Below are 19,027 nucleotides of genomic sequence, written 5' to 3'. Positions count from 1 at the left end.
AAAACATCCATCATATCTATTTAGAATGATGTGTAACTTCTTAAATTCTGTCAAAAATCACCTTTAAGATAGCAGTTTGTAAAAACAGAACTACCATATGACCCAGCAATCCCACTACTGGGCATATACCCTGAGAAAACCATAATTCAAAAAGAGTCATGTACAACAATGTTCATTGCAGCTCTATTTACAATAGCCAGGACATGGAAACAACCTAAGTGCCCATCGACAGATGAATGCATAAAGAAGATGTGGCACATATATACAACGGAATATTACTCAGCCATAAAAAGAAACAAAATTGAGTTATTTGTAGTGAGGTGGATGGACCTAGAGTCTGTCATACAGAGTGAAGTAAGTCAGAAAGAGAAAAACAAATACCGTATGCTAACACATATATATGGAATCTTAAAAAAAAAAAAAGGTTCTGAAGAACCTAGGGGCAGGACAGGAATAAAGATGCAGACGTAGAGAATGGACTTGAGGACACGGGGAGGGGGAAGGGTAAGCTGGGATGAAGTGAGAAAGTGGCATGGACATATATACACTATCAAATGTAAAACAGATAGCTAGTGGGAAGCAGCCGCATAGCACAGAGACATCAGCTCAGTGCTTTGTGACCACCTAGAGGGTTGGGATAGGGAGCGTGGGAGGGAAATTCAAGAAGGAGGAGATATGGGGATATATGTATATGTATAGCTGATTTACTTTGTTATACAGCAGACACTAACACACCATTGTAAAGCAATTATACTCCAATAAAGATGTTAAAAAAAAAAGAGAGCAGTTTGGAAGTAACAAAAAGCTTATTGTCTATCGTGCAGTCATGAAATGTTCCAAAAACCTATACATAAACAAATACCATTTTTAAGAAAGAAAGTACAATAAATATGCACTATTTAATCTAAGATATATTTTTAATATATTTTAATAACTCTGAATTTATTTTAATATCTTATATTTTAGTAGATATTTAGATTTTTAGATATTTTAATATCTCTGAAATCAGGATGCATGATATTAACAGTATAACAGATTAATCATCAACATGTTTTCTTTCTTTGTAGTATACAGAATAATGATGCATCTTAACAATCAACAGTGTCTTATTTTTGAAGAAAATAGCTATACCCATTCATGTTACCGTTCTTAACAGAGATAAGAAGTTTGAGTCAAAAAAAATGAACATTCCTCTGGTCATTCTGAAATGTTCTTACCTGCTCACAGTGAGCTTTCTGTAAAGTAATTGTGAATTTATCTTTTCCAGTTCCTTTTACAAGGATGTATTGGCACATTCCAATGAAAGAATAATGTCGACCATCAAAAGTAGTAAAATGAGAATCACCTACAACAGAGCATTGAACTACCAAAAAAGAAGAAGAAGGAGGAGGAGGAGGTGGGGGTGGAAGAGGAGAAGGAGGAGCAGGGGGAGAAAAGGGGAGCAAGGAGAAGAAGGAGAAGATGAAGAAGAAGTAGAGGAGGAAGAAGAGGAAGGAGGAGGAAGGGGAGGGGGAAGAGGAGGGGAGGAGGAGGAGGAGGGGGAGGAGGGGGAGGAGGAGGAGAAGAAGAAGAGGAAGAAGAGGAAGAAGAGGAAGAAGAAGAAGAAGATGAAGGGGAAGGAGAAGAAGAAGGAGAAAAGGAGAAGGAGGGAGAAATTATGTTTATTCTTAAACAGAAGTAGGTCAACTTAGGATAAATATTTAGGTATCAAAAAGAATAACTCAAGTGTTTAAAATTCATTAGTTTGACAAACTTACTAAATAATGTTATTCAATTTAGTTTAAAATTTTTTAAATGATAGCTGTCCCACATATTTTTAGAATATTTCTACTATTTTAGTAAATTTTTCCCAAAGCTGTCTGCTCAGAGCTATCATTTATTCAATTTTCCACTATCCTCTTAATATCTGGATTTAGAAATCATTGCATTTCTATGAGATGACCTTACAAAAATCAGTGCTAGCTTCCTCCTCTATTTCAAGAAAATCAAGACATTGTCTTTAAAAACATTTTAAAAGATTACCTGGGCAGTCATGCTCAGTGCAGTTCCAAACTCCACCAACACATACACTAAATGAAATGATAAAAATATTAATCTAATTGTATAGAGAAATTGTATGAATATTTGCAATAACGTATTGGTAAATGTACCAAAATGTATCATGTTTTTTAGGTTCGGAATAATCTGACTTGAAAAATATCTCTCCAAAAGTTCAGTTAACTAATAAATTTGGACTGGCAAGCACCTAAATTATTATTTATTGCATGCCATATTTAAAAATCAATTAGTCAAGAACAAAAACACTAGGCAGAGAACTTCTGTTTCTGTCCTTCCCTCATTGCTTAAACCAAAAAAGGTCACACACAATAAAGTATTTACCCACATCATTAGAGAAATATATATAGAGAGAGTTAACATTAATAAGTTAACTCATCTACTAAAAATTTTAAAAGTTGGCTTTGAGCACCATCAGACATTAAGGAGAGAGAAAAGATCTTCCCTTTGTAAGATAAACTCTGCCTTCTACCATCAAACAGGTATGAATTTTGGAGGACAGAAGCAGTCTCAGAATGGCAGGAACTCAAATCACTATCTAAGAACAGGGTTAGTTTTCAACTGCATTTCAGTTATATACACAGACACCTAAGGGAAAATTGCCTAATGACATTTACACCTCTGTTTCTTTTTAGATTGCCCTGAAGGGATTTAATCTTTGGCTATAATAGTCTTAGTTAGCTAATTTAAGAAGAATTTCTAAAAGTCTCTAATCACGGCCAAAATTTGGATAGTCACTTTTTAAGGTACTCAGTAGAGAAGGCCAAGAGAACCATCAAGTTCTAAGAGTAAAAGTTTGTGCAAATTGGTGATTATGAATAACAAGACAATTCAACAGTTCATCACATGGTTATAAGATTTTATAGAACTACCAAGGGAAGTGAGGAGAATTACATCATAAAAGAAAATATAGATGTTCCCCCCACCACCCTGTCCCTGTAAGGCTTTAAATAAAAGGAAAACTGTGTCTTGGAATTTTTGGAAGAAAAATCAATAAAAAGTATATTTCTTTAAACATATGTCATGGTAAAATGGTCAACTAGTCAAGTATCCAGAAATAATTAGCTGTACATTAATCACATACCATTCAGTACATTCTTGTTCAATTTTTGAACCAACTGAATAAGCTAATCCATGAAAATTGCATGGGCAATTTTCCAAGGAGATGCAAGTCCCATTTTCCATTATGAGGCCTATTTAAGAAAAACACATATCAGATTCACAAAAGAAATAATAAAGATTGTATTCTGTGAATATAATAATTCAACCAACTTTTATTGAACACTTGCTTACACTAGGTGCTGGAAGTAACAAGTTTCTTTACTTTCAAGGAGGTTACCGACAGCCTGGCTCTGTCTCAATCAGTAGCTACCTTATAGGGGTCTATTTCAGTGGTTTTCAACTTTCTTATCCCATGACTCGCCATCAGAAATTCAAGATTCACAGTACAGAATTAGGGCAACTAATATCTCTTTGCTTTTGAGGGAAGAGGGGAGAAGAGGGAGAAAGTATATTCTTGGTTATATTTCTGTTTATGTCAAAGTGAGAGATTTACACTATCATCACACAGATTAAAAAAAGAGCTAAGCAGTGCTTCTCAAAGGGCTAGTACAGTAGAACTGCATTTAGTACTTCTCTCTAATGAGGAAAGGTGGTCGAACCAGTGTTACTAAGCACACTGTTTGATTCAGCTGATCTGTTTTTCAGAGTAAGACTCTCTAGATGAAGGAAGCATTGACTTATATTTTGGTGCACGGATTTGTATTCTGGTGCAAACTCCTTATCTCATCATTGGCTGGTAACAAACAGTTTAGGCCTGGCAGGGGTCCAAAGTACTTAGCGTAGCACTGACAGAACAATGGACTGAGGTCAACAGATCTGATTCCAAGTAGTCCCCACTCATATTAAGGGTATGACAGTGGGAAAATCACTTAACATCTCTGGGATTCTATTTTTTTTAATCTGTAAAAATAAAAGGGTTTGAGTAAATCCTCAATGTTCTTATAAATGTCTATCAGTATAGCAGATTTAAATCCTGTTTCTATCATTTACTATGTTACTTCTAATTTCAAATATTAAAACTACATCAGGACTAAAATCTTGTACTGCCAAAATGTGAAGGTTTTTTTTTCTGAACTTGATTTCATCTTTAAAAAATGAACGTATATAAATTATTAAATATCTTTAAATACTCAAGAGAACAAAAGATCTGCGATGGGTAACTTCAAGACAAAGTTCCAAACTTCCAAGGAAATTTACAAAGGAATAAGCCTTTTACTAAAGAAAAGCAGCCATTCCTTCTAGTCACTTCAAGGATCAAATCCTACAAGGATAGAAAATCACATCAGCCCTATTATCCTGAGAGATGATATTAAGACATGATTCTTGGATCACAGGGGTAATAGTTTCCAGGAGTGGAGACATGGTTTCTTTCATGAAGCACTTACCGTCCGCGCAGTAACATCCGTCAAGACAATGGAGATTACTCCCAAGACATTGATCCTCAAATGTGCAGGTTGGTGGGCAACAACTGATACAATCCCGATGGACAAAGCTGTCATCACATTTATCAACTAAAATGGGCAAACAGGCGAGCTGTAAATCAACTTTATTCAACACTCAAAAAGATTACAGTGGGTTTTATGGGTTTTTTACAATTTTTTTATTGAAGTATAGTTGATTTATAATATTGTGTACACTTCAGGTGTACAGCACAGTGATTCAGAGATATATATTTTATATATATATATATACATATACATATATGTATACATTTTCTTTTTCAGATTCTTTTCCCTTATAGGTTATTACATAATATTGAGTATAGTTCCCTGTGCTATAGTAGATCCCTGTTGGTTATCTATTTTATACATAGTCATGTGTAGATGTTAATCCCAGCCTCCTAATTTATCCCTCCCCTACCTCCATTTCCCCTTTGGTAACCATAAGTTTGTTTTCTGTGTCTGTGACTCTCTTTCTGTTTTGGAATAAGTTCATTTGTGTCTTCTTTTTTCTTTTAGATTCCACATATAAGCAACATCATATGATATTTGTCTTAAGAAGATGTGGCGTATATATATATACACACACTACACACACACACACACACACACACACACACACACAATGGAATATTACTCAGTCATAAAAAAGAATGAAATAATGCTATTTTCAGCAATATGGATGGACCTAGAGATTATCATACTAAGTGAAGTAAGGCAGACACAGAAAGACAAAGATTACATACAGTGTTTTACAAGTATGCAAAGTTTACCAACATTATTGCATCAATAACAAGTCTTTGCAGTTCATTAGTTCCGAGCACTAGGGTAAGTTTTGAGTACTAGGATAAGTCTAAAATTAATAGAATTGCACAGGGCTGGAAAATAATGAAACATACTGCATGCTGGAAAGTCATCTCGCCAGTCTCGAATAGGGTAGCCAGCATGGGAACAGGCTCTAGCATACTCGGTGGCTGCTCGACAATAGGTCTCATCATCGTGAGTTCTGAAAAGTGAAAAGACAGATCCAATATCACACAGGAAATATTGACAGAAACCATACCTTTGAGCTCCTGATCTCGAGAAATGCTGAGTATGTGGTGAATATTCTAATATTAGCTGATGTCAGCTTGTATATAATATAATACATTATAATATGTTATGTACAATAATGCAGAAAACAGATAAACATGGGATCCCAGCTAAAAAGGCCTAGGTAAATTGTTTCATCTAAGTCTTTCAATAATTTGGCCACTTTTCATTTGATTCAAGGGAGTACCTATACTGAAAAAGATTCCTATTTTAATTATGACATTCTTCCCAGAATCCTTGTATGCATTTTTTGTTCCCACGCAAAGCATCCTAGATCTTTCAGAATTTAACAAATTCTATTAGAACGATAAAATTCTATCACAGCAAAAACAACAAATACGAAAGTTATTTCTAAGATACCATGCTCTTGATAGTATACATGCTGGAATAAAACCAATACTAATAACCTGCAGAACTTTTGAAAGATTAAATAAATAGCATTTAATTTAAGATTTAAAAGAAGATTTTTAATTCTTTCAGGTTTAAATTACTAAAGCTAGTTGCTTTTATAATGCTGCCAAGAGTGAATAACCTCTAAGTATTTTCTTATAATCGCCTTAGAAACTCCTCTGAACAAATATAAGAGATCTGCCAATTCCCAAAGCAGATTAACAAGGCATCTATAAAATAAACAGGGTTTATAAGGTAGTGGGCTTGTTTTTCAACCCAAATGAAACTCAAAATTAAATAGTTAAATATTTTTCAAGATAATGACCTTACGAATGTTGTATTTTGTGAGCCTTAGCATTTTCAGTATCTCTGTTGTAAAAGCCAAAGCCACCCATCTCAAATTGCACTTATCCTGTGCTACTGTAATTGAGCCATGCAGCTTATGTAGTCCAATTAACTGAGCTTTAGAAGGAAAAAAAAGGACTGAGCATATAAACTTCAGAAACTCAGAAAATATTCTAAACCTCCGAATAAGAAAAGTCTCTGAAAAACAAGGTAAGTTAAAACTGTTGAATTCCTAGAAAGACATTAAATCTATGATTTACTTTAAATATGTGCATTGTTTCCTACAATTAATGGAGGCTCTGAAAACTAACAAAGTAACTGAATATTGGCTTTCCAACCCAATGCAACTATTATTCAAATAGCTACTATTTACTGTGACTATGTTATGCTAGGAATTGTACTGGGCATATTACATTTGGCATTGCATAAAAACAACAATCGGGCAAGAAAGAAATTATTATTGCAATTTACTGAGGGGAAAATAAGCTTATTTTTCCATTTTGGATGTGAACTTTAATAGGGAAATGAGCATTAAATAACACTTGTTTTTATCAATAAATCAATTGATTTGGGTGTGGCAAAATTAGAAGCATTTCCTTGCTGCTAAGTTTAGCATTCTTAGAAGCAGAAACACGACAAGTTCAAGGACGGGTAATGTATCATCCTTCAAATTCCAACTCAGCTGTCATCTCCTCTAGGCACTACCTGATAAAGTTAGTAGTTCTCTCCTCCACATTCACTGCACTTTGCATTTAAAGCATGTATAATTGCTGAAGGTCTGTTTCTCTGCCCCATTAGAATCTGAGTTCCTAGGACAGGGACTATTTCTAAATTGCTTTTTGTTTCGATGGCCAACAGACACATGAAAAGATGCTCAACATCACTAATCATCAGGGAAATGCAAATCAAAACCACAATGAGATTATCACTTCACACCTGTCAGAGTGGCTGTTGTCAAGAAAAACAACAAATAACAAACGTTGGCGAAGATGTGGAGAAAAGGGAACTCTAGTAAACTGTTGGTGGGAATGTAAGTTGGGGCAGTCACTATGGAAAAGAATGAAAGTTCCTCAAAAAACTGAAAATAGAACTTACCCTATGACCCAGCAATTCCCCTCCTGGGTATATATTTGAAGAACACAAAAGCACTAATTCAAAAAGATATATGCACGTCAATGTTCACAGCAGCATTGTTTTTTTTCATCAGTAGAAGGCATTCATTTTTTTCAGCAACATTTATCAAGATCAGGGCCAGCTTTATGGGACTGTGACCTGTGCAGTCAGTCACACAAGGCCCTGCTCTTAAAAAGGCCCTTCACTTAGCTGGACCCTGTACTCGGTTTCACGCTCTGCTGTCACTATCTTGAAATTCTCAACAATGTTTTTAACAGGGGGCCTTGCATTTTCATTTTGTACTACCCCCTCCCCCCAGGTTTATTATATCCCAAATGAACTAACTGACATTCTGACATAATTCAGGCTAAAGCACAGTCAGCCTACCCAGAATAAGCAGAGTAGGGTAAGAGATAAGGCAAAGGGCAAATTCAGATCTGCTGAGAATAGTCAAGTTGTATGAAATAAGATCAAGCAAAAATTCATACTCCTTACTATGAGCCTTAAGACTCTAGGTAATCTAGACCCTGCCTACTTCTCTAACTTCATCTCCTCTCTCTCTCCCATTCACCATGCTCCAGCAACACTTTTTTTGTGTTCTGTAAACACCCCAAATTTGTTTTGCCATAGTAGCATTACTTACAATAGCCAAGATACGGAAGCAGCCTAAGTTTCCATCAAAGATGAATGAATAAAGAAGATATTATGGAATATTATAAATGAAACATTACACAGCCATAAAAAGGGATAAAATTTCGCCATTTGCAAAAACGTGGATGGACCTGAAGGGTATTATGCTTAGTGAAATAAGACAGAAAAAGAAAATACTGTGTGTTTTCACTTATATGTGGAATCTAAAAAAATAAAAGAAATGAATGAATATAACAAAACAGAAACAGATTCACAGAGAACAAACTAGTGGCTACCACTGGGGAAAGGGATGAGGGGCAGGGCAAGATAGGAGAAGGGAATTAAGAGGTATAAACTACTAGGTATAAAATAAGTAAGATACAAGGATGTAATGTACAGCAGAGAGAATATAGTCAATATTTTATAATAATGTTAAATGGAGTATAATTTATAAACATATTGAAATACTATGTTGTACACCTGAAACTAATATAATATTGTAAATCAACTATACTTCAACAAAAATTTTAAAAATAAAATAAAATAAATTAAAAATCAACATAATAGGGCTTCCCTGGTGGCGCAGTGGTTGAGAGTCTGCCTGCTAGTGCAGGGGACACAGGTTCGAGCCCTGGTCTGGGAGGATACCACATGCCACGGAGCAACTGGGCCCGTGAGCCACAACTACTGAGCCTGAGCATCTGGAGCCTGTGCTCCGTAACAAGAGAGGCCACGATAGTGAGAGGCCCGCGCGCCGTGATGAGGAGTGGCCCCCGTTTGCCACAACTAGAGAAAGCCCTCGCACAGAAACGAAGACCCAACACAGCCAAAAATAAATAAATAAACAAATGTGGGGTTTAAAAAAATTTTTTTTAAATCAACATAATAAATTGTTTCTATTTCACCAAGATGTGTCACAATGCTCAACTCGGAATAAACTGTCAGAAAATGTGTTGAATTGAATTCAATACACTTTCATAATCCAAGCAGGAAATTAATTTGTGTGCAGCAGATTCACAATTATATAATCATGGTATAGGATCCCTGTAGGCAGTCCTTTAACATAAGAAATGAAGAGAATCTCCTTTAGGGGAAAAAGAATGTAGGTAGGTATAGTCCTGGGTGAAATATTGAGGGGAGTGAAAGGCTAACCCTGGTACCTTCTCACTTCCATTTTATCAATGCCCACTTATTCCATTATAAAGCCCTTTCTTTGGTATTACCTGCCTGCTCTGCCCGGCCTCTTCACCTCAGGTATGTATCTTAAGTTGTCAGCTGATTTCAACCAGTAAAAGGTGTTCCACCATCCTGCTGTTTTTATTTGCCCTAAAGAAAGCAATTAGGTTTTGAAATCCAAAGCCTAAATACATCAAAATTTCAAAAGACAAAAATGTTAACTTCTTAATGATGAAATTTCAGATGAAGTAGGTATGGCCAGTTACTTTTCATGCCCAGTTCCCTCTTCTTTTTAGTATTAGAACCTGCAAGTTTTTGCTGGGCATATGGCTGCCCAGCCAAGGACAGCATTTCTCAACTGTCCTTACTTCTAGGTATGGCCCATGTTTCTAAGTTCTGGCCAAAGGGTTAAAAGTGAGCATGTGCATGAAACTTCTAGATAACTTCCTTAAAAATGCTGACGGCCCTCTATTTCCTTTTCTCCCTTCCTAAGGGTTAAAATATGAGCATGGCAGTGGTGAACCAGTTTTGACAATGAAATTGAAAATAATACCCTAGGCCCTGGGGGATGACATAGCAATAGTATCACTGAGTCAACGGAAAACTCATGAAGTAGACACATGGTCTGAACCCAGGACCACTTGCCAGCTTGGACTTCATATGAGAGAAATACAAGCATTCAAATGAATCGAAGCCACTGATACTTTGGCAATTGAAGCAACCAAACAATATCCCAACTAATAAACGGCGAATGACTTTTCTGGATCTGCCAAATGATCCTTCACTTCAGCCTACTTGAGAAATGAGTGCTAAAGATGACAAGACAAGTGAAAAGACTGTTGGAGAATGGTCCCAGAATGAGTCATCATGGAATAAGAACAAATGTTAATTCCATATAGATGGCTAAATAAGGACAATGGACTACCTACTGAGATCCTCAAAAAAGAGACTAAGTGATAGAACAGAGATAGAACAATATAGCACTTAAGTGAAAAATAAAACCCAATAGAGGACAGAATGTTGTAAAATATAAAGGTCAGTACTCAATATTTTAGGCAGAGGGAATGCTCTTTCAAAGCTCCTGCATTAGTTCAGAAATCCCTGAGACGATACATACAAATAAAGGTATAACTGTACTTTATGCAAAATTAACAAGTTTCCCAAACAATCTCATTTAATACCTGGAAAATATTATTACATTCATTATTTTTATAATAATCTTAATTTAATTAAAGCAGAGTGATTATAAATAACTTCACACTACCTCAACCTTTCCTCTCTGTCTTCACTTTTGATAAACTTAGACCTCTTAACAAGCTATCCAAGATATAATTTCAGTGGTTTTACTCAACCAAAAATCAGTTTGGTCCTTTACAGCAATGTTCCCATGTACCATTTAAACTTCTTGGGATACTTAAAAGATGCAAACATAAAAATTTCTTGAGATATTCTTGAACATTCAAGATAGCTAACCACATACACTTGGTAATTTTTTTTAATTGAAGTATAGTTGATTTACATGTTGTGTTAGTTTCTGGTGTACAGCAAAGTGACTCAGTTATACATATATATACATATTATTTTTCATATTCTTTTCCACTGTGGTTTATTACAGGATATTGAATATAGTTCCCTGCTCTGTACAGGACCTTGTTGTTTATTTTATATACAGTAGTTTGTACCTGCTAATCCCAAACTCCTAATTTATCCCTCCCCGCTCCTTTCCCCTTTGGTAACCACAAGTTTGTTTTCTATGCCTTTGTTTCTGTTTTGTAAAGAAGTTAACCTGTGTCATATTTTAGATTCCACAATAAGTGATACCATATAGTATTTGTCTTTCCCTCTCTGACTTACTTCACTTAGTCTGATAATCTCTAGATCCATCCATGTTGCTGCAAACGGCATTATTTCATTCTTTTTATGGCTAGTATTCCATTGTATATATATACCACATCTTCTTTATGCATTCATCTGTTGATGGACACTTAGGTTGCTTCCACGTCTTGGCGATTGTTAATAGTGCTGCTATGAATATCAGGGTGCATGTATCTTTCACTTGGTAAACTTTTGAAAAACTAAAATAAAAAGGACTTCACCTCAATAATGGGTAATTTATAAGTTCTACATTGATGAACACATTATGATGAGTCTCACTGAATTTGTTCCTTAGACAACCACCTTAGTCTACATGTTCTTAACCCGGGAGTGAAGGCAAGAGTCTGTGACCTTGGATGTGAAAAATACTACATGTTTATTTTCGCTAATCTCCAGCTGATATTTAGCACTTCTTTCAGTTACACACATGGGCAACACATCACAATGTTCTTAGCAGAATCTGTAACTTTGTCATCAATGTAACTCATATCTCATTTTTCCATATTTTCATTTCTCATTTAATTGTTACAGATATCTCAAAATATTGTTTACACTCATCACTATATCAAACTACATTAGTTATTAGACCCGAAATGCATATAAAAGAGCACGTGGATCAGAAATTCATTTCTTTTACTATTTCAGTAATTCTATTTCAATATAATTAGTTCCTTTGTAATCTTATATGTTTTATTTTGTGCATTTCAAAACACTATTTTGAAAAGAGCCTATAGCCTCTCTAGATTCCCAAAAGGGATCAGTGGCACAAAAAGTGTATAAGAACTAATGTATTCTGTTCATGCTGCTAATATAAAACACTCAGACTGTACCTGTTATCCAGTAAGATTTTAATAGCTGTTAGTACAGTTTATGTTTTACATTTCCCATTACATTTTGTGAACTGCTGAGATGATGAAGTTATACAATGGTTTTTGCTCTTCTTTTTGGATAAAGAAAATTTTATTGCAAATAAAATCATTTCACTTACTTGCAAAGATCATTAACACAGCTGGCAATATATAAATATGGATCAATATATTCATGGCAGCTCAAAAAGGGAAACTGCAACAGTATCTGACACTTGAAGAAGATTGCCTATGCAGAAAAAGATGGCGGTCAGCAGAACATACTGAATGATATGCTTGTACTCTCATTTTTTTCTACTGGTCTGTTTGCAAGACACTCTGTTCTTACTAGGAAAGAGAAAGTATGTAGGCTTATAAATTTTAAACAACATTTTTCTAACTACATATTTTATAATGAGTACTACTTTTATGAAACTCATTGTATTCACCATTTTTGAAATAATTATAAAGTTATTCTTGTTGCATTACATTTCCTGATTTTAATAGTGTTTATGTAGTATTTACACTAAAAATGCTTAGTGTTAAATATACAAATACAGTATATGTGTGGTGTATCCAACATGCCTAAATTTTTCACGTCATATTTACCTCAAATGCTGGCATTCCACTGGAGCATGGATTTGGAAAATCTGAGGGTGTGGGTACACATTTGGTGTCATCTGGAGTTTGCACCAACCAACTATTTGCAAACATAGCAATGTCTTCTGTATAGTCCTCTATTTCACACAAACACATACAAAAGAATATGTATAATAGGATCACTTTCCACAAAGACACAGTTCACCAACATAAACTTCCTGGTCAAAAAGTTAAACTCAATAGCTTTATAATTACCAAGATATTAGATTATAACATTACTTCAGCATAATAAAAATAAATTGAACAAAGTTTAAGTACCAAATAAAAGTTAATACCATTGGAAAGAGAAAGCAAACTTCATTGAAGCAAAATGGGGAAGGGTTGAAAGTGAGTGGTACAAAATGAATACCAGTAAAGCCTGCAGTTTATAATGCAGAGAGGAGAAAAAATATGCATAAAATTAAGAAACATAAGTCAAAGCTTGGTATAAAAATTTTCAGACAGCCCTCTCATTCTATTTGACATAAGTCAGAACCTCACTAAAATTGTAGCTCCATTTTGGGGGTACCTAGAGCCCTTGTGGAGATTTCAGAGGATGGTCATACAGACAATGAAAAAATGGAAAAGACACCTGGAGAAGAGGGTACTAAGAAGTGAATTCATTCCATTGGAATATGATGAATAGTGTTTCTAAAGATGCTCGGGACAGATTAAGAATCCTGATACCATCCCAGCATTATTCAGAGGCAAGATTCAGGAGCTACTATGTGGCAGCAACAAGCAGGCAGTTGGTGGTGAGCACCCTGGGCCTTCTATCTGGCCTGAGGACAAGTTCACGGTCTGACATGAAAATTAATCCTGCCCCACATTCAGACAAGGGCTGAATCTGAAATCTCAAAGACCCCACAGACCCAAACAAGATGACATCTTGAAGTTCCATCTGACAGCCTTCATGTTTGAGTGTTAGCATCTCCACCACTGAGATTTACACAGCCACAGGTCCACCACTGATGACAAGCTACTGCACCACTAGAATCAAAAACTGCAAGCCAAATGGTTCACCAGTCTATCTCAGCATCTTCAAGACAGGAAGATGTCTCTTACTACTACTAATTTTGGGGAAGATTGTAAAAGTTCATCTATAAGAACGCTTTGGGCTCTTAGTATAAAATCCCAAAGTTTACAGGGGCCTGGAAGGCTTTTTTGATCTGGCCTCTGCACTCCCCCAGCTCCCCCGCTGTTTCACCCACTCCACCCCGCCCTATCCCTCCTACATCTCCCACTCCTATTTTTGCTCAACCTACCCCAATCATACAAGCTGTAGAATGTTCTTCACTCCAGCTCATTTCCACCCTGCTCCTGCTTTTGCTCGTGCATCTCCTCCTTCGAAATCACTCTTCCCCGACCCCAATCTTCCCTCTGCTGTCTCCCTTACTTCATGTGGGCATCTATTTAATACGACCTCCTCAGAGAAGCCTTCTCCGGCACATGATCTAGACCCACCAAACATACACTGTTCTATCACTTAGTCTCCTTGTTCCCCTATTTTTATGGCTGCTATTGCTCACAAAAATTATATTTTAATTTGTCTATTTACTTTGCCTTCTACTACATGAAGGGAGAGAGCTTGTCTAAGCTGTCCTATTGCTGGATCCCTAGTTTACTATCTGGTATAGAGTAGGTGCTCAAAATATATTTGCTAAATAAGTGAACGAATAAATACAAGGGAGTTTTCCATATTTATTAAATAGATTATTAGAGTCCTAGATGTTTGGTCCACTTTATTATCTCTGATATTGTTGGAAATGCTACACCCTGAACCAAGCGTGGGTCTGGTTTAATATACTTATTTTTAAAAGGAAAAACTCATGTTCCTTTTAAGTAAATTTATAGTCACGTTTCATTTCAAAGCATCATCATACTTTAAAGGTCGGCAGAATCAAAAATATTTCCTAAAGGCCCACCTATTTCCACATTTATGCACAAATTTTAATGTAACTAAACAACCCGGGCAATCCCTTAGAGTTCACTTTAATTCCAGCTTTTAACCACATATTTAGCTGTTTTCACTACATTGCATTAACAAAAAAGTCCCAAATGTTGGTTACTATGAGACTTTAAATCCATATCAGTTGGTGGTCTGGGAGCCTGCGAAACTAAAATTAAAATGTTTCATATAAAATGTACTACAAACGGAGCAATTTACTGTCCATATTGGAACACTTCTAAGAGTGAAAGAGAGGTAGTATTAATTATTATGCTGGGAAAAACAAGAGTAAATCAGGGCTTCTATGAGTAGCTAGCTATAGACATGAATTATGGAACCAGAATCTCAACTAGACAACAAATTTAAGTATTTCTATATCTACAGAAATTCTGAAAAGGCTCATTTCTTTGTGAAGTCATACCTGAAGAATGCATAGGAATGCAGAGAGAAATACAATTTTAATCACTGTTAAGAAATTATTAATTCAATGGGGTTCAATAAAACTACCTCTCTGCCTCTAAAGATTTACCTAATCAGCAAAGTACAGGATGAGTTTCAAGAAAATACTAGGCATCTTTAAGCTAAAGGTAATACAGCTCACCTGTAGACGTATTCTTGCATTATTACGGTATGAGAGAAAATCGGAAAGCAGGTTCTAGTCACATCTTTATAAATTATCATAAATTAGTCTTTTTATCATTCTGCTTTACTCTGTGCACTAAATAAAATTGTGAAAGAGCTGAAATCTCTCTTTAGGCTCCTTCCATATACTTTCCAGGGTCCTTCTTGCCTTCTGCCAGTTCAGCCGTAATTCAGTCAAACTGCCTCCTTCCGGTCTTCTCCCACAAATAATCTGCTAACACCCCTTTGCGTGCTGCCCAATTATCTCACTGTAAGCAACCATTTTATGTTCCAGGTTATGAAAGTCTGTCTGACTCTTAACACAAATCCTAATCTGAGTCTCTCTGCCTCTAACAAGAGCAGATGCTATTTTCTATCCCAACTTCTATACCATGTTCCCTAGATGTCCCCAGGGAAGTTGCCCATGGCAGTCTTTAACTCTAACATTGAGAACTGAATTGAGTATTATTTTTTTTCATAAAGCTTTGATAGAGAAGAAAAAGAAATCAATAACTGCCATCTGATTGGTTCTGCCTGGGTCCAAAACCCTACTTCCTAATATAATCTCAAGATTCCAAGTTTGTGAACTCTCTCATTCTAAATACCCAACTGGATGCAAAACACATTTCATGATGAAATGTACAATACTGTACATTTGTACTGTGCTCACAGACTTTTAAACACTTTCATTTACATTTTCTCATTAGATTCGCAGAGGCTGGGAAGCTCTAAGGGTCATTATTATTATCTCCATTTTGCATGTAAGAAAATTGACTCCTTGAAGTCCTGCTCTTTAGCTACTAGTAAACTAATACTGATGAAGCATTATGCATCCTGGGAAAATGTTTGCATTTTGACAAGGGCCTCTTAAAGCAATGTCTTTAATCAAACATTTTCACGTTAGCTCCATTATAGACTCATTGAGAACACTTGGAGATGATTATAAATTAGCTAAAATGTATTCAGTATTAACTACGTGCCAAGCCAGACACTGTACTAAGTATTTTACAGGGATTACCTCACTTAATCCTTGCAACTCTATGAAGTATACACTACTAGTATATCATTAAACTTAGAAAGTTTAACAAGTGGCAAAGCGGAATATGAATCCCACATTCTGATTCCAGAACCCACACTCTAAGGATTTTCATTCCCTTAAAACACAACATATGGGCAACTCTTCTCCATTAATTTTATAATATAAAACAAACAGTATTATATAGCGCTTTACAGATTAAAAGTCAATTTCTCTCACATTTATCTAAGAATAGAATTGGGAGCCAGTTGGATGTGTAACTCAACTCTGATAGCACCATTTACAAGCTGTGTTACATTGGGCACATCATCTTGTGCCCTCATTGTAAAATTAAGAAAATACACCCACCTTACAGGATGTTCTAAGAGTTGGGAATAATATAGCTATGTACTCATATTAACTATAACTAAATGGTATCAAGCTATGCTATTATTATTAACAATGCTCTGAGTTCTAAATTATTTTAATCCCTATTTTACAGCTGAAGAAACTGAATATCAGAGAGATTAATTGAGATGCCTCAAGTTATAAAACTTGTAAGAGCTGAACAAGATTCAAAGCCAGGTAGGTCTTCTGGTACTAAGAACAGTATTCTTTGTTATTGCACATTTATATGTGGACCTAAATCATGATTGTGTCCTGTAATTCTCTTATTTTGTTGCCACTGCAAACTAGTACCCATATTGAAACGAAACCCATTTTTAACAGCTCATTGGGATTAGTTTCATGACTTAGAATGAATAGATGAATGAATGATATGTACATCATTATACATGATAAAAACCATTCCAAGTTATTACTCAACTTTTATAAATTCTGCTCACATTTTATTGTATTTATAAAACTATTACATGGCAATCATTTAATTTATTCCTATCAAGACTGGAAGCAAAATATCTGTTGCCCAAAAGTAGACAAGTTTGCCTCAAGTGGGTCTGAATCACTAAAATGTCGATATAAGCCCCAAGAAGGGAGAAGCTTTTTTTTTTTACTGATATATCCCAAGCTCCTACAACAGTGCCAGACACAAAGTAAATGCTCAGTTAGTACCTGTTACATGAGTAAGACCTGACTTGTATTAATTTAGCAAATGTAAGCTAGCTCATGGTTTTCAAGAATGACACAAAAGGGCTTCCCTGGTGGCGCAGTGGTTGAGAGTCCGCCTGCCGATGCAGGGGACACGGGTTCGTGCCCCGATCCCGGAAGATCCCACATGCCGCGGAGCGGCTGGGCCCGCGAGCCATGGCCGCGGAGCCTGTGTGTGTCCGGAGCCTGTGCTCCGCAACGGGAGAGGCCACAGCAGTGAGAGGCCCACGTACAGAAAAAAAAAAAAAAAAAAAGAATGACACAAAAATATTTTCCTGTTCAAGCTTCACTTAAAATCACATAAGCAAGGGGCTTCCCTAGTGGCGCAGTGGTTGAGAGTCCGCCTGCCGATGCAGGGGACACGGGTTCGTACCCCGGTCTGGGAAGATCCCACATGCCGCGGAGCGGCTGGGCCCGTGAGCCATGGCTGCTGAGCCTGCGCGTCCGGAGCCTGTGCTCCGCAACGGGAGAGGCCACAACAGTGAGAGGCCCGCATACCGCAAAAAAAAAAAAAAAAAAAAAAAAAATCACATAAGCAGGCAAGCGATAGCTACCGTTTTTACCCAACCTAGGACAAGTTGTACCCTTCTGGGTATAAACAGAGTGATCAGTGAAGGAAGAAGCGCTCAGAAGTACCCACCCATTTCTTCTGCTCCACTTACCTTGCTGAATGATGAAATCATCAGATTGAATGTCGTTGTAGTTTGCACATAGGCCACATGATTTCCCTTTATGCTCCTCAGACAGCTTCAGGTAAATTCCAGATATTCCATCCCAAGCCAATGAAAAACCAAAGGTTGTTTTCACCAGAATATAGTCAGCTAGTTTCTCAATGAAAACCTGTCCAATTGTCTGAGGCAATGTTAAACTTGAAAAAATAGAACAAAGGCAATCTAAGAATTATGATGAAACATCAATTACAGATGATCTATTTCTTTCCTGAAGTGAATGAGAATTAAATAAAAGATAATTATTATTCAAAATTATTGAATAAACTATGCAGTTAGATTTTCAACATTTTTGAAATTTTAATATTGAAATAAAAAGACAGCAAAAGTGATACCTATTTTCCCATACTGATTAAGATTTTATACTTATAATTGGATGCTTCTTTCAACCAACCAAAAGCACATTTCTGCTAAATATCAGTGATTTTTAAAATCTGGAAAATAACCTTGTCTATTTAGAATAATGAGAGCTGAATGTATTTATATTTTTATCTAGAGAGTTTAAGATAATCTAAAAATGCTGCTCAACAATTTTGAAGTAAGAACAAACAATACTCAAAGTATGTAAACACATTTTTGAGTGATGATTTTGTTTAATTTTGTTTTAAACTTGGCTGTAAAGAAATAAGAGCTTCTATCCCCAAAATGTCACCTTGGTACAAGTCATTGTTTTCCAAAAGAAAAATGTCTAGGCATGTTAATTATAATTTATATTTTTAATGCTGCAAATTATATTATTAGGAATAAAAAATACTTTCCATATAGTATTCATAAGGATTATATTCATAATCTTTAAGTTGCATACAATTTGGTCTACTTAAGCAAGGGTCACACTGAATATTTAAACTCCTGATCCAATGTCTAGTCTTTCTATTTTTCACAAACATGTACACATACAGAGGAAATGAGAGACATAAGAGGACAGAAGAAAACTAGCCAGGCTAACT

The 19,027-nt window shown here is 35.9% G+C and overlaps 1 protein-coding gene across 1 annotated transcript in view; it reads right to left on the bottom strand.

The window, feature by feature from the left end:
- Nucleotides 1–19,027, bottom strand: part of OTOGL (otogelin like) — a gene marked incomplete at both ends in the record, with an annotated part of 156,347 nt that overhangs the window by 114,811 nt on the left and 22,509 nt on the right. The window contains 8 exons of the mRNA XM_079714238.1: nucleotides 1,218–1,363; nucleotides 2,023–2,069; nucleotides 3,140–3,248; nucleotides 4,503–4,628; nucleotides 5,456–5,562; nucleotides 12,166–12,272; nucleotides 12,632–12,759; nucleotides 18,015–18,220. Of these exons, the coding sequence (XP_079570364.1) occupies nucleotides 1,218–1,363; nucleotides 2,023–2,069; nucleotides 3,140–3,248; nucleotides 4,503–4,628; nucleotides 5,456–5,562; nucleotides 12,166–12,272; nucleotides 12,632–12,759; nucleotides 18,015–18,220 (976 nt within the window). The remainder of the gene's footprint in view (nucleotides 1–1,217; nucleotides 1,364–2,022; nucleotides 2,070–3,139; nucleotides 3,249–4,502; nucleotides 4,629–5,455; nucleotides 5,563–12,165; nucleotides 12,273–12,631; nucleotides 12,760–18,014; nucleotides 18,221–19,027) is intronic.

The sequence above is a fragment of the Hyperoodon ampullatus genome (assembly GCF_949752795.1).
Source record: "Hyperoodon ampullatus genome assembly, chromosome: 11".
Lineage (NCBI taxonomy): Eukaryota > Metazoa > Chordata > Mammalia > Artiodactyla > Ziphiidae > Hyperoodon > Hyperoodon ampullatus.
Note: the sequence above shows the minus strand (reverse complement) of the source record. Positions and strands in the feature narration are given on the sequence as shown.